This window comes from Diceros bicornis, chromosome 17 (assembly GCF_020826845.1).
Source record: "Diceros bicornis minor isolate mBicDic1 chromosome 17, mDicBic1.mat.cur, whole genome shotgun sequence".
Lineage (NCBI taxonomy): Eukaryota > Metazoa > Chordata > Mammalia > Perissodactyla > Rhinocerotidae > Diceros > Diceros bicornis.
The window spans coordinates 40,724,511-40,740,364 of record NC_080756.1 but is presented as its reverse complement, the minus strand read 5'-3'; the positions used below and the strand labels follow the sequence as shown (position 1 = coordinate 40,740,364).

General features: G+C 39.4%; 1 protein-coding gene and 1 pseudogene across 1 annotated transcript in view; one reads left to right on the top strand and one right to left on the bottom strand.

Annotated features, from left to right (window-relative positions):
* RECQL (RecQ like helicase) overlaps positions 1-15,854 on the bottom strand; it is a 39,433-nt gene that overhangs the window by 18,383 nt on the left and 5,196 nt on the right. The window contains exons 3-5 of the mRNA XM_058558670.1: positions 6,220-6,417; positions 5,184-5,363; positions 2,329-2,435 (exon numbers count right to left, since the gene is read on the bottom strand). Of these exons, the coding sequence (XP_058414653.1) occupies positions 2,329-2,435; positions 5,184-5,363; positions 6,220-6,417 (485 nt within the window). The remainder of the gene's footprint in view (positions 1-2,328; positions 2,436-5,183; positions 5,364-6,219; positions 6,418-15,854) is intronic.
* LOC131416259 (ubiquitin-like protein ATG12) lies at positions 14,564-15,208 on the top strand (annotated as a pseudogene).

Here is a 15,854-nt window from a genome sequence, read left to right as displayed (position 1 = left end):
TCAAGCAGTAGTGATATGGCATGAACTGGTAATAATCTGCAAGTTTCTAACTACTTTCTATTACTATTACTCACTTTTTCAGTTTTAAGGAAATACAGTATTAGAAGGCAACGTTCTCCATAAGTTCATTCTGTTGAGTGAGAGAGCAGTTATAATGACACAAGAGTTTAAATAAAACAAAAATATATGGGAAAAACTAAAGGAACCAAGGCTTCTTAGTGATATGGCTGATTATAAGTCTGGGAGGAAATACACAAAATTTGAGCATGGAGTATCTTATTATAAAAAGAAAGCAAGGAGTCAAAAGCTATGGGGTAAAGGAAAAAGATTCAGGAGCCAACTTAAAGAGGCTCTCACTGCCCCAAGATGGGACTATTTCAGCATAAAAAAGAATAACTATGGATTAGAATATATCAAATATGTTAAAAATCCATAAGTTTATAATGATACTTAAAAATCTTATTGACCATCTTTGGAGAATGTTAAAAAATCAACTCTTTCTAAAAACTGGTCAAGAAAGGGAAAGAATTTCTAATCTGCAAAACGGTAATAAGGAAAAATTTCTTTATAGAAAAAGTCTAGCTAATATATCAAGGAGGAGTGATAGAATTAGAAATCACCATTTTGTAATCCCTTAATTAAATAATGGCTCTAAGGTAGGCAATAATCCTCAGTGGCTGTTAAAACCGTTAGATGAAAAGCTGATAGAGATCTTGATAATTATAGAGAAGGCAGACATCACCTAATCCCACTAACCAAGCTTAAGGTCACAAAAAAAATAACCAGGTGTTATGTATCTCCCAAGTGATGCTATGGAATGCCTTGCAAAAAAAAAAAGCCCAAATACAATCAAGCTTTTAATTCTAACTAATGGGAACAAGTTAAACAACATCACAAGGATATAATCAAGAAAATCCAGAATGTGGGAAACTACAAGAAAAAGACCCTGGTTTCTTCAACAAATAATTTATAATTTGCATTATAAATGCAAAAAGAAACAAAAAAGAAATAAGAGAAACCTATGGATATATCAACCAAAAACAACATAATGCACGAATCTAATCTGGGCCTTGATTTAAAAAAAAAAAGTAGGGCCGGGACGGTGGCGCAAGCGGTTGGGTGCGCACGGTCCGCTGCGGTGGCCCAGGGCTTGCCGGTTCGGACCCCAGGCACATATCGACGCACCGCTTGGCAAGCCATGCTGTGGTGGCGTCCCATACAGAGTGGAGGAAGATGGGCACAGATGTTAGCCCAGGGCCAGTCTTCCTCAGCAAAAAAAGAGAAGGATTGACATCAGACGTTAGCTCAGGGCTGATCTTCCTCACAAAAAAATAAATAAATAAAATAAAATAAAAATAATCAGATTTGATGAGACAGAGAAACCTGAATATTTTCATTTGATGATTTTAAGGAATTGATGTTAAATTTTTTATGTATGATGACAGCATTGTCGTTATCTTTTTTAAAAAGTTAGAGATACATATTCAAGAAGTTACAACTGAAATGATATGATGTCTGGGATTTATTTCAAATAAATAAACCAAGGGGAAGAGGGGAGGGAAAATTTGGGGCATATAGATGAAAAAAGATTGGCCATATATTGATGACTGTTAAAGGCGGTTAATGGGTACACGGCAGTTTTTATTCTCTCTACTTTTGTATACTTTTGAAAATTTCAATAATATGCTTTGTCAAAAAGAATAGCTGGGAAATGCTTTATTCAACAGATGAAGGTAAGAGAGTCCATTCCCAAACAGAAGAAATTCCACAGGCATAGGGTATCCTGTTAGTAATTCACTTTTTGTATTTAATTATATTGCATAATTAGAAATTTTTGCTTATTATTTTATAATGGATAATATAAAATAGATCAGCAAATGTTTACTGTAAAGTGCCAGATAGTAAATATTAGGTTTTGTGGGCCATACAGTCTCTATCACAACTACCCAACTCTGCCATTACAGTGTGAAAACATGTTGTTTATGACATTACAATGTCATAAACAACATGTAAATGAATGAGCATGGTTGTGTTGCAATGAAACTTTATTGATGAACACTGAAATCTGAATTTCTTATAATTTTCACACTTCACAAAATCTTCTTTTGATTTTTTTTGCAACCATTTAAAAATATAAAAACCAGTCTTAGTTCACAAACCATACAAAAATAGGCAGTGGGCTAGAACTGGCCCATGAGCATAGTTTGTGACTCCTGATACAAATAGTTATCCGTTTATAATTTTACAAGCAACTCAATTGTAGCTAAGGCTCCTACTTCAATGAAGAGTTTAAATCAAAAAAAGAAAGAAAAAGCCACAGAAGCATACCTTAGAACTAGAAGCATTTAACATGGTAGCTGAAATTCCTAATCGTTCTAAAACCATTAGTTGGTCTTCCATAAGAGAGATCAATGGGCAAATCACGAGGGTAAAACCTAAAAGAGAAAATATCTACTTTAAATTTTACACCACTTCCAGAATGAGTTTCAACCATTCACCTTCTTTATCATAACTTGTGGGCACCAAGCATCAATTCAGACTAATTTTCAATACAGCCTCAGCAATATACTACCTATTTATTACCCTCGTTAATGAAGGAGGTAGATGTGAATAAATAATCATAAGACAAACAAGCAAATATAAGATTAAACAGAAATCTTCTCTTATTCAGTCCTATAAAAATACACAGATATTCTCATTTTGCATTTTTAATTTACTATCATTTTTAACAATCAGTATTAGTAATCTCAGTAAAATAATATATAAATCAAGTCAACAGTTACACCAGAAAAAAGTTATTCCAAAGCTTTCCAAACAAAACATAGCAACCTATATAATTAAGAAAGATATTTACATGAGTATTCTTCTACTTAACTGCACCAGATTAACTTATTTTGAGTAGAAATCAGTGAATAGTTTATTGACTGAATGTACTTCTGGTAACATATCCCTTTTCTCTTATAACTGAAATTGTTCATAGCTACAAGAGCTATCCCACATTGTTAAAATCATATGATTTTTGTTTCTGTAGTTTGTTCCTTAAAATAACCTGGGGCAAAGAGTTTAAAAAATATACTAAGATTAAGACCTTATCAGGAATTTCACCCTCTCCCTTAGTCTCTCTCCTGTCTTTTCACATTCTCCCTCATTACTGGCACCTTCTCATTACATTTACACATGGTCAAGTCTTTCTTATCTTTGAAAAAACTCTAGACACCTAATTTAGGGTCCTTTCTCTTTTTCCCTTCATAGCAATTCTTTCCAAAGAGTGTCCCATTCACCAGTTCCACTTCCTCAACTCCTCTTCTTTTCCAAACCATTGCTATTTGGTTTCCACCTAACCATTTTGCTGAAATTGTTATAGCCAAGGTCACTGATGAGTCCCTTGTCACTAAATCCAATGGAACTTTCAAGTCCTTATTTTATTTGACCTTTTGCCAACAGTCATCACTACTAACCACTCCCTCCTTGAAATACTCCCTTCGCTATGCTTCTAAGAACACCATACTCTCCTGATTATCCTCGTACACTTTGCTACTCCTTCTCAGGCTTTTCTGCAAGGTCCTCTTTCTCTGCTTATCCCTAAACTCTTGATGTTCTGGTTTCTGCTCTAGGCCCCCTTCTCTTCTCATGCTGCTCTGGATGATATAATTCACTCCCATGGCTTCAATGGCCATCTCCATACTAACAGCCTCCAACTCAGCTAACTCAGATCTCTCAGACCAAGCTTTACACCCAAACATCCTCCTACTCACACAACAATTCCACCTGGATGTCTTGCAGGCATCAGAAATTCAACATGTCCCAAATTGAATTCATCACGTTCCCTCTCTCTCCATTCCCAAATAAGTTCTTTCTCTCATGTACCCTATTTCAGTGAACAACTTCACCATTTGTCCCAGCCTAAAATTTGGGCATCATTCTAGACTATACTTTCTCCTACCCCTCTATCCAATGAATACCAAGTCCTATAGAATCTACCTCCGAAATATTTCTGGAATTCCTCCACCTGCTGGAATTATCCTTCTAAACCACAAATCTGACAAGTCTCTTACCTGTATAAAACCCTTCAACAACTTCCCACTGATCTAAGGAAAAGTTTTAAAAATATCTTTCAAGACTCTTTCCACATCTTATCTCTCACTCCTTGCCACTGAGATTCTTCCAGGTTACTGAATACACCATACCATGCATGTTCTCTCTTATTTTTGGGCTCTCACAAACACTGCTCCCCTGCATGAACACTCTTCCTTCCTCCCTTGACCTTTTTTTGCCTATTTACCCTTTAGCTTTTTAGCTCAAATGCACCTTCCTCAGGACAGCCTTCCCTGACAGCCCCTGGACCAGATCTTTGCACTGACCGAATTCCTTTATCCTATTAAACCTTTCTCACAAAACGCTTATTGCAATTGCTTGCAATTACCTGTATTCTCTAGACCTGGGGTCAACAAACTAAGGGCTGGCTGCTTGTTTTTGTCAATAAGGTTTTGCTGGCTCTCAGCCACATCCATTTGTTTACAGATTGTCTACGGCTGCTTTCGTGCTACAATGGCAAAGTTCAATGGTTGCCACAGAGACCATACGGACCACAAAGCCTCTAATATTTACTGACTGGCTCTTTAAGGAAAAGTTTGCTGACCCCTGATCTATACCCTTAGCAGTCCCCAAACTGCAGCATCAGTATTAGCTGGGAGCCTGTGAGAAACGCAAGATCTTGGGTTCACACTAAATCAGAATCTGCATGTTAATCGGCTCAGCAGGTGATTCTTAAGCACATTAAAGTTTGAGAAAGCGCTGCTCTACACCATGAGCTCTGTGAAAACAAGGACCATGCCCACTTTGCTCACCACTGTATCTCCAGTGCCTAACACCACAGCAGACACTCAATAAAGATCCAGGACCAGAACCCAGCTCTACTGATTCGTTTTCTAGTGCTTTTTCTCCTACAACATGTTTTTTAATTATGTTTCAGGAACCAAATAAAAGAATTAATTACTCTCAGAGTCTTTAACATTCCCTCTTTAAGTGAACTCTTAAAATGTCTGTTAATGTAGAGATAAATACAACAAAAACGCACTTGACTTTTACATATGTATGGTTAGAAATTATTTTTTAAAGACTTAAAAATATATTAAGAGAACTGACATTTCTTCAACTTAAAATTAATCTTTATGAATACATACCATCTGAACATAACGCTGGTAACTGGTAGCACAAGCTCTTTCCACCTCCTGTAGGCATAACAAGAAATATTTCCTTTCTAGACATTGTGACATTAATAGTTTCAAGCTGGAGCGGTCTGAATGTCCGCAGTTTAAAAACATTTTGCAGAACATCTTTAACTTTACCAGACCATGGAAAACCTAGAAAGAGAAAAATAAGCCAAATATATGAGAACAAGTTAGGATTATAAACGAGACACAAACATGAATGGCTCTTTTATAATAAAGAACAGAAAAAAATATATAAGACTTTTAATACTATGGAAAATTTAACTTTTATAATAATTTTAAGATTAGTTTAACTCACTAACCTACAAAAAAACAAATTTAATGATATATCTTAAGAAACAGTACACCAGAAAACGAAACGTTTGCCAGTTGAGAATCAATCTGCACAGAAGAGGAAGATGCTTGATCAGGTACTTGAAAAACAATCTGAAGGTTGATCAGGGAATTCACAGTATCATAAAAAACTCAAATATCATGAACAAAGTTAACAATTATCTGGAATTTTTGGTGTAAATATCTTGTTTAGAAGTGAATCACCGGAAACACAAAAGCATTACAATTTCTTTGAGAGTTACAGTATTCCATTATAATTAATGATAAATATGATGCTTGGCAAGATCTTGAATCAAGAATGGTGTGTTCACTAGGGCAGGAAAATGAACTAGACTTTGGCAAGGAGTTTGAATTTTTTTCTTTACTGTTTAATTTTTTTCTACTTAAAACTTAGAAAATTTAGTTAAAATAAATATCTTATTTTTCCAAGCATTGATTAATGTTGCTAGAACCATATTTGGAAAAAATAATAAAGTCTAAATAATAAAAGAACATGGGTAAAGAATGGTCTGCCTACAATTTCCCATGCCACTTAAGGAATGGCCAGTTTCGCTTGCAAGCCCCCTGGAACACAGTAACCCAGGCACGATGATTTAACTCCAGTTTAAAGAAATGAGAAGAAACAAAACCAGCAAAGAAAAACAAAAGAGTAAACCTTCTCTATTCCAAGCAGCAGGTGAAGAATCACATTCATTGCTTGGCCCAGCATCAGAATCCTCTAAATTCTGCTTTATTCTGTTTGTTAGGATGTTTTTTTTCTGAATAAGCTCTCGTTGCCTTTCCAGAAGTTCTTCAAGTTGAATGTCTACTGCATGTAGCTCATTGGTTACGGAATCCAATTCCTCAGTTAGAGCTACAAGGGAGGAAAAAAGATACAATGACAAGACAGAGGTAATTACAATTTTAGGTTTCCCTATTGAGTTTTGGATATTCCTCACCATCAAAATTACAAACAAACTTACAGTAGTATAGCAGAGTGGTTAAGAGCACATGTTTTGGAGTCACACAGACCTGAGTTAAATCTTCAGTCCTCCACCTACCTGCCGAGTGACCTCAGGCTAAGGTACTTAACTGGGCCTCAATTTCCCCATCTGTAAAATGGAGACAATACCTAGCTTTCATGGTATTGTTATAAAGAATTAAGTGAGATTACATATTGAAAGTTCTCAACACAGTACCTGGTAGGTACACAGTTAAGCATTTAATAAATGATAATTATTACTTTTATTATGTTGTAGGGCAGTGATCCAACAATCTCCTAAATCATTTAAGTAAAGCAACCAGACTTTGAAGCAAAAGGAAGCTATTTAAAAGTAATCCCCTAGACGAATGGATAAAGAAGATGTGGTATATATACACAATGGAATACTACTCAGCCATAAGAAACGATGAAATCCAGCCATTTGTGACAACATGGATGGACATTGAGGGTATAATGCAAAGTGAAATAAGTCAGAGGGAGAAGGGCAAATACCATATGATTTCCTTCATTAAGTAGTAGATAATAACAACAATAAATCAACACATAGGGACAGAGATTGGATTGGTGGTTACCAGAGGGGAAGGGGGGAGGGAGGAGGGTGAAAGGGATAATTCGGTACATGTGTGTGGTGATGGGTTGTAATTAGTATTTTGGTGGTGAACATGATGTAATCTATGCAGAAATAGAAGTACAATGATGTACACCTGAAATTTTTACAATGTCATAAACCAATGTTACTGCAATAAACATTAAAAAAAAAAAAAAAGTAATCCCCTAACTACTTAGCTATTATTTTATGAAACCATTCACATCTGGGTTGATATGGTTGCATGATAAAAAGTCAGTGATTATAGGGGCCGGCCCGGTGGCGCAAGCAGTTAAGTGCGTGTGCTCCGTTGCGGCAGCCCAGGGTTCGCTGGTTCGGATCCCAGGCGCACACCGACGCACCGCTTGGCACGCCATGCTGTGGCAGCATCCCATATAAAGTGGAGGAAGATGGGCATGGATGTTAGCCCAGGGGCAGTCTTCCTCAGCAAAAAAAAAGAGGAGGATTGGCATTGGATGTTAGCACAGGGCTGATCTTCCTCACAAAAAAAAAAAAAGTCAGTGATTATAAACAAGATTTTGTAACAGTGAAACGATAAATCAAGTATGCTATTGGAAGTGGCATTACAACTCCATCATAACTAATTGATAAAGAAGCCTTAACACTGATATCAATAGATGAATGGATAAAGAAGATGTGGTGTGTGTACATATATATATGGAACATTACTCAGTCATAAAATAAGAATGAAATCTTGCCGTTTGCAGCATGGATAGACCTTGAGGATGTATTATGCTAAGTGAAAGGAGTCAGACAGAGAAAGACAAATACCATATGATTTCACTTATATGAAGAATTTTAAAAACAAAACAAATGAACAAACAAAACCAGACTCACAGATGCAGAGAACAGACAGGTGGTTACCAGAGGTGAGAGGGGTCGGAGGGTGGGCAAAGTGGGCAAAGGGCATCAAGAGGTACAAAATTCCAGTTATAAAATAAATAAGTCATAGGGATGGAATGTACAGCATGGGGAACAGAGTCGATAATATCGTATTAACTTTGTAGGGTGACAAATGGTTACTAACTTATTGCGGTGATCATTTATAATGTATATAAATGTTGAATCACTATGCTGTACACCTGAAACTAATATAATATTGTATGTCAATTATACTTCAATTTAAAAAAGAAGCCTTCACATATGATTCTAATCAATCTGAATATGACAGTCAGTGTGAGATTCCTTTTGACACCACATCAATGGAAGCTAGAAACATTTTACAGATGTCCTTGGTGCTTTCTAAAACATCTGCCTGCACTAATCAGTGTCCAGCTTTAATGCTTTCTCATGAGATGAAAGCTTATGGTTATAATTTAAAATAGGATGTTATCGTGGCTTTGTATTATACCAACTGCCAGAATTTCCCTCCCCGCATGATTCTGGGTTAGGATTGGCGACAAGTGAACTCTGCGTGAAATGTGGAAGGCAGGAATCATACAGCAGCCAGATGTACATTCAGATGGTTGGCGTAAGGTCAGGTTCTGTCGCGACTCTCGTGTTGTCACGAATGTGCGGGTTCACCTTGCTGGAAGGGGGCAGAAGCCTGTTCCACCAGCTCCTGCTGAATCTCCCCGGGGCAGCAGCTTAGCCCACAGCTTCCTCAGCTTCTCTGAATCCTTGTCCAGGTTCCTATGTAGCTTTTGTGGAAAGTGGATCAGCCCTTCTGCAAGGCACGAGTATCCTGGAAGTCAGAGCTTTGGAGGCAATGACACACCAATGTAAGTCCCAGTGAGACACAGACAGGTTCCACTTTGTCCTCGTGGGTTTCAGCTCATCCTTACCCTCCCATTCTCCACAGCCATCTTCCCATGCCTACTGCTGGCACTTCTGACTTCAGGACCAGCAGCGGACTGCTTAAGCAGGTCCCATGATGATGTGGGGACTAATCCCTATAATAAATCACTTATGTTACTCATAATGATTCAGCTTCTCTGATTAAACCCTAACCAACACCAAATGTTGTTCCAGAGGAACAAAAACTTAAAGTGGGTTCTCCGAATTGCTTCTGGGCCACCTGGCATTGGGTCTCTGATCTGCTTAGATTTAAAGACATTAATGACTCTTGTTTGCAGTGGTAAAAGGTACAATGGTATTCCATGGCATGCAGTAGACAAAGTTATTGAAATTAGAATCTACAGACACTTGTAATTAGGTATCTAGAGAAGGCAAGGCTCTGGGTGACCGAGTTTTGCTGTCACAGAACATTTTTGTGAGAATAATGGGGTTGATTGGTTGCTTCTAAGTATGCTGGAGAACTTGAGGAGAGAAACGCAGGATCTGCATAGAGGGACCTCAGAGTTTCTATGATTGTCCTAAAAGAAACCCTTACCTCCTGTAGCTACAGGGCCAACACCCTGAATACCAAGTCTAAATTCTCCAGGTGGCTGAATTACAATGCAAACTGAATTCCCAACCTCACAGGGGCTCTTATGTTAAAGTAAGTGCGTTGATTAGGAAGGAGTGAGACTCTGCAACTGGGATGGGAACATCTGGGCAGATTCCAATGAAGCAGGGGACCATTAAATTCTGCCAAGTCTCTTTTGTCCTTCCTCGCCTTTCTGAAACAGCCTCCTCCTGCCTGAAAAGCCTGTAATGGTCTTTCTTGAGGCAGTTGCCTTGCAAGGGATTGCTAATCCCCCTAAGGATCTGCCAGCACCACCTCTCAGAGCTTCAAGTGCTAGGAAACCCAAGGGGATGAGGTACAAAAGTGACCTGTGAGAAAACACACCAAAAGAGTTGCATTTGCCAATATGTATCACTAGAAGCCTAGGGAATATATGTGGGAATAGATCCTAAGGGTGGACAGAATAGAACATTGAATGAAGCTAAATTTATTGATATGTACTCAATAAGAAATTCTGGATTTAGTGTGCTAAATATAGCAGCCAAGAGTGGCTCTAATAATTTACTTAGTTGGTTGTCAGAAACCTGGCCCCGAAGATAAATACCACAAAGTGGGATGGAATGATACAGGTATAGATTCCAACGAAGTTGAAGGGCTAGAACTTCCCAGGTATGCTCCAAAGGAAGGGATCCAGATGCTTAGGGAGACGGGAGTGCCAGAGTGGATTATCACATGGATTGATCATCCACTCTCCTGCAGTCCCCCAGGAAGATCCAGAGAACATTCCCTTCATCAAAGCTGTGAAAAATACATTCATGAAGGGAGCCCCAGCATCCCTGAAGAGTTCTGGAGTGGCTGTTCTCTGTAAGCCAAGAATGAAGTGGCAAGTACTGCCTTTGAACTACCTGAATCAACGAGAACAATGGTTTCCCAAGGTATGGGGGCTAAATGGTAGCAATTCAATTCATGACCAAAGAAAAGGTAGATGTGGTTGCCATAATAAGCAACGAAGCAAAAGCAATAATCACAACAGTCTGACCCACAGAGATCTTTGGCACTGGCTGGTTGATCATGATGTTCCTGAAATGAAAATAGATTACTTGATTTGTATATGCAGAATGCAAAGCCCTGATTCTGGCAAACATTAAGTCTGATTTGAATCACCACAACAGAGTCACAGTCCTTCAAGCAGTTCCCAGAAATGAGCCAATTTATAGACCCAGAGTCCCTTGAATAAAGTGGAGGTTGGCGTCCTTTGAGGAAGGACACTACTACACAGCTAAGAATTTATGTAGTAAATCTTTCCATTAGTTTTCCCCAGAGAAATGTATCCAGGTTATTGTGTATTGGGGAAAGGAAAATAACTTCTCAGAAATTACTGGACATTAACTTTGAACTAATAATTCCTGGAAGACTAAAATGCCACAGTGATCCACCAGTCAGAGTATGGACTGGACTTATGCAAGTCAGGTGATCAACGCAGTTTTGCTCAGGTCCGTCACACAGTGGGCTGAGGAGGTCCTCTAACCCACTCTGTGGTTATTTCCCCAGTTCCAGAATGCATAATTATAACAGATACATTCAGCAACTGGCAGAATCCACACATTGGTCCCCTTACTCATAAGTAAGGGCTATTATGGCAGGAAAAACCAAGTGGAAGCCAGTATAACTGCCCTTACCTACCAAAACAGTGAACAGTGCTGTTTCTCCCCTAGCTAGGATTCATGGGCCTAGGAATCAGGGGTGGAAATGGGAGTGGCTCATCTTACTATTACCTCCTAGTGATCCACTAGTGAAATGTTTGCTTCCCATCCCTGAAACTTTGGACTCTGCTGGTCTAGAGGTCTTAGCATGGAAGAAATGCTTCTACCAGGGGAAAAGCAATGGTTCCATTTAACTGGAAGTTGACTGCCTCTTGGCCACTTTGGGTTCCTCATGGCAGTAAGTCAACGGGCAAAGAAGGGGTTACTGTATTGGCTGGGGTGAGGAATCTAGACTATTAAAGGGAAACTGGATTGCTATGACACTACAGAGATGAGGAGGAGTAGGTCTGGAATGTAGGGAATCCTCTAGGGTGCCTTTTGATATTCCCATGTCCTATGATTAAAGTTAATGGAGAACTACAAAAACCAAATACAAGCAAACTGCTAAGGCAAGTGCCCACCAGGCAAGGACCCATGGCCTTGGGATGGGATATGGAATGGGAAACTGAAGAAGGTAGTTATAAAAGAACAGCTATGACCACATGACCAGGTGAGAAACAAGAACTATAATAGCTATAAGCATTTCTTCCTTATTTTGATATCTGTATATAAACCAAGTTTGAGGGGTTTTTTTAGTGGTGGTGGTGGGTTATTTATTTATTTAGGTCCCTTCTCCTATTCTCTTACCATCTAAAATAAAATGTGCTAATAATAGATGACCTCACGTCTCAAGATTTAAGTTAGAGAATTATCAAGGAGGACGTGATTCAGCATGAAGAGGAACAAGCATCTTCCAAAGATGAATGAAGAGAAGGTGTGCCCTCTTTTGGGGAGAGGATCGGTTTATATTTGGTTGTACAAGGGACAGTTGAGTCATGTTGGGCAGCCAGAGATTTGGAAGGTGGAAGCAAAGCAGTAGCCATATTTTCCATATTTAAGAAGGTCAGTGTAAGGTCAGCAACTCCAGCTGCTGCTGGATATCCTCAATTTCCCTGCGGGAACAGCAGGGCCCGCAGCTCCTCCAGATCCTGTTGGTTCTCCTCCTTCAGCGTCTCCGAAGCCTCAGCCTGGCTGTATGCACCCCCATGTGGAAGTACACCAGCTCTTTGATAGGTCTCCTGCATTATCCAAATTGGAGGCTTTGAGGCAATGAGAGACCAATACAGGTTCTGGTAAGAAACATCTTCACAGGTTGCCGTCTGTTTTTGCATTCCCCACTGCACAACTATCTTCTCTTCCTGACTGCTGGCTCTGCTGACTTCAGGCCCAGTGCTAGACACACAGGCAACATACATAAAGAAAGAGCTTAATCACTTCCCATAATCACATAAGGTTTAATCCCTATAGCAAATCCCTTGTATCACTCACAGTGCCTCTGCTTCTCTGATCAAATCCTACCTGACAGAGATGTGAATGTCAACCCATGCTACAAAGTCAATATCATTGTATCATTTTTTTTTTTTTTTTGGTGAGGAAGATCAGCCCTGAGCTAACAACCATGCCAATCCTCCTCTTTTTGCTGAGGAAGACCTGCCCTGAGCTAACATCTATTGCCAACCCTCCTCCTTTTTTTTCCCCTTTTCTCCCCAAAGCCCCAGTAGATAGTTGCACGTCATAGCTGCACATCCCTCTAGTTGTATGTGGGACGCCGCCTCAGCATAGCCGGACAAGCAGTGCGTCGGTGCGCGCCCGGGATCCGAACCCAGGCCGCCAGTAGCGGAGTGCGCACATTTAACCGCTAAGCCACGGGGCCGGCCCCCAATATCATCATATCTTAGACAAAATCCCGATTGATTAAGAATGTAAGGAAGTACAGCTAGTTGTAATAAATCAGGGTCTTTCAATATTTTTGTTCAAACTTATACCATCTCTAATGCTAGCAAGTACAACACAAGACTTTAACTATAGGAGATGAGATTGAAAAGTCAAGTGAATGGTTTCAGCAATCCAAAACAAAGAGAGACTAGAAGTACACAGAGCTTATTACAGCTACCATATCTCAAGACCATCCTGAATTGAGTGGGGATCGCACTCCAGTGTTCTTAAGCTTACAGCTGACACATGGGAGGTACCATTCTTCAGAAACAGCACATTTTCTAGCAACATCCCAAACTGAAGTTAACAATGAAAGGAAAGTGATTTGCCACCAAGGAAACCATCAAATCCAAAGCAACAAACCGTCTGAAGGCAATTTCAAAGAGGCATTTCCAATATAGTTCAACTAGTGGGGAAAACAATGGAAGAGGTGGGTTTATTTGAAAGGGGCACAATATTGTGAAGGCAATTATTCAAAGTAAGCATCTCTTCTTAAATAAAATTTGCCTATTTCATTATTCAGTTACTTTTAAATCATATCCTACTAATAAAGCCTGAAGTCTTATTAAGTAGAATAACTAACAAATACAATACAAAAATTACCATACTGAACTAAATCTCTTAAACCTCCATTTTTATCTCTAAGTAAAGAACACTTGGGTTAGCATTTAATGTAACTTAAATTGTTACCAATTATTATTAACCCTTAGACTGTGAGAATGAGTAATGAGACAAAGCCAAAACCTGTCACTATTTTTTTCATATTTATATTTAAATAAACTGTAAAGTTGTGTGTGGGTGGCAGAGGATTCCATATTTAAGAAAACGATTTCTTTATCTATATTTAAGAAAATCATTCCTTTCTTTCTTTTTTTTTTTTTTGGTGAGGAAGACTGGCCCTGAGCTAACATCTGTTGCCAATCTTCCTCTTTTTTGCTTAGGGAAAACTGGCCCTGAGCTAACATCTGTGCCAATCTTCCTCCATTTTGTATGTGGGATGCCGCCACAGCATGGCTTGATGAGCAGTTGTGTAGGTCCACACCCAGGATCCAAACCTGCGAACCCCGGCAGTGGAAGCGGAGCACACGAACTTAACCACTACGCCACCGGGCAGCCCCAGAAAACCATTTCTTTAAAGTTTGAAAAGAATTCAATCTTGTTTCCCCACTGCTAGAACTAGTATGTAGCAAAGGCCATATTCATTATACCCTACAAAAGACTGAAAAATAATCATAGCATAAGTTCCTCACCCCTGCCATTCACCTCTTAACCGAATAATAACAAGATCTCACTAATAAGCAAAAGACAATCTGGTCAAGTTCATAGAAACAAAGAATGGATGGAAATACATCAAAATACCAAGAGTAGCTGCCTGGAAAAGGTAGAATGGATGTTTTTCTTTTATACTTTAAAAACACCTCAAATAACTCCACTTATAAGAACGTAGCTTAAGGAAATAATAAGAAAACCAAACAAAGCTTTAGTTTCAAAGATGTTCAATGAAGCATTTTTTTATGTTTTAAAAACAGAAACAGACCGAGCAAGATGGCTGAGGAGCCGGAGTCCGTGCTGCATCTCCCTCCCTCAACTGCTGCCCATGGGGAAGGACCTATGGAGGTCTCCCCAGAAACAGCCACTCGGGAGCCCCCTTCTTCCCCTGCAGTCTCCCTGGGAACAAAGGAACCTGCCAGTGACACCAAGAAAAAAACTGACATCCTGCTAAAGGCTGTGGGAGACACCCGTATAATGACAACAAAGAAGGGCTGTGTGGGCCAGCCAGTGGTGTAGTGGTTAAGTTCGACACACTCTGCTTCGGCAGCCTGGGTTCTCAGGTTCGGATCCCAGGCGTGCACCTACACCACTCACCCACCATGCTGAGGCGGCGACCCGTATATAAAGTAGAGGAAGACTGCCACAGATGTTAGTTCAGGGCTAATCTTCCTCACAAAAAAAAAAAAAAGAAGAAGCAGTGGGTTGTAGAGCAAGCCTGAACCATCCAAGGACTCACTGACTTCATCAAAAAATTCCTTAAACTGTAACCTGAGTTGTTTATTTATGTGAATCAGTCCTTTGCCCCCTCTCCAGATGAGGAAGTTGGAACCCTCGATGAGTGTTTTTTGGTAAACTGGCCCTACATCATGGCAACTCTCAGGCATGGGGATGAACAACAGAGAAAAGGATCTTACCAACTTAAAATGAATCTTCACAAAGGAAACAGCTCTGAAAAGTTTTGATACGTGTGGCAAGAGACCTGTGGACATGATCTATTTAGCATGTATCTACTATGACCCATGTTTATGCATAGAAAAAACCCACAGAGTAAACGGACTCACAAAAATGTGATTGGTATTAACACACAAATCATCATAAAAGATTGACACTAGAGTATACCCATTGCTACAACTATTGCTCCAGATTTGCCTCCAAGGTCTTGAAAAGGAGACTAAGACCGAATAGTTTCTTTATCACCAGCTCTCAAAGTGACCAAAATTGTTTACTTGTAGAATTAGCACTCTGCTGATGTTTTTCCACAGTAAAAGTCAATTTACTACAAGATGCTTTTTGTACTTATTCAGGGAAGTTCAATTTGTTTCGGGTACGGGACATGCGTTTTGTCATTCACATTTTACATCTACAGTGTTATGAAACAGTCGCATTGACCTGCTGGCTCTCTCTCTCACATGGTCCAGCAGAGGGCAGCACAGTGGGCAGAAGGAGCTGAGCAGTTTGGTTTTACATCTTTGCCAGATGATAATGGAGGAAAAAAGCAGTTCCTGCTAATTTCTAGCAAAACACCTAGCCAAGAGAGCACTCATGTTGACAGACTGGAAGACTG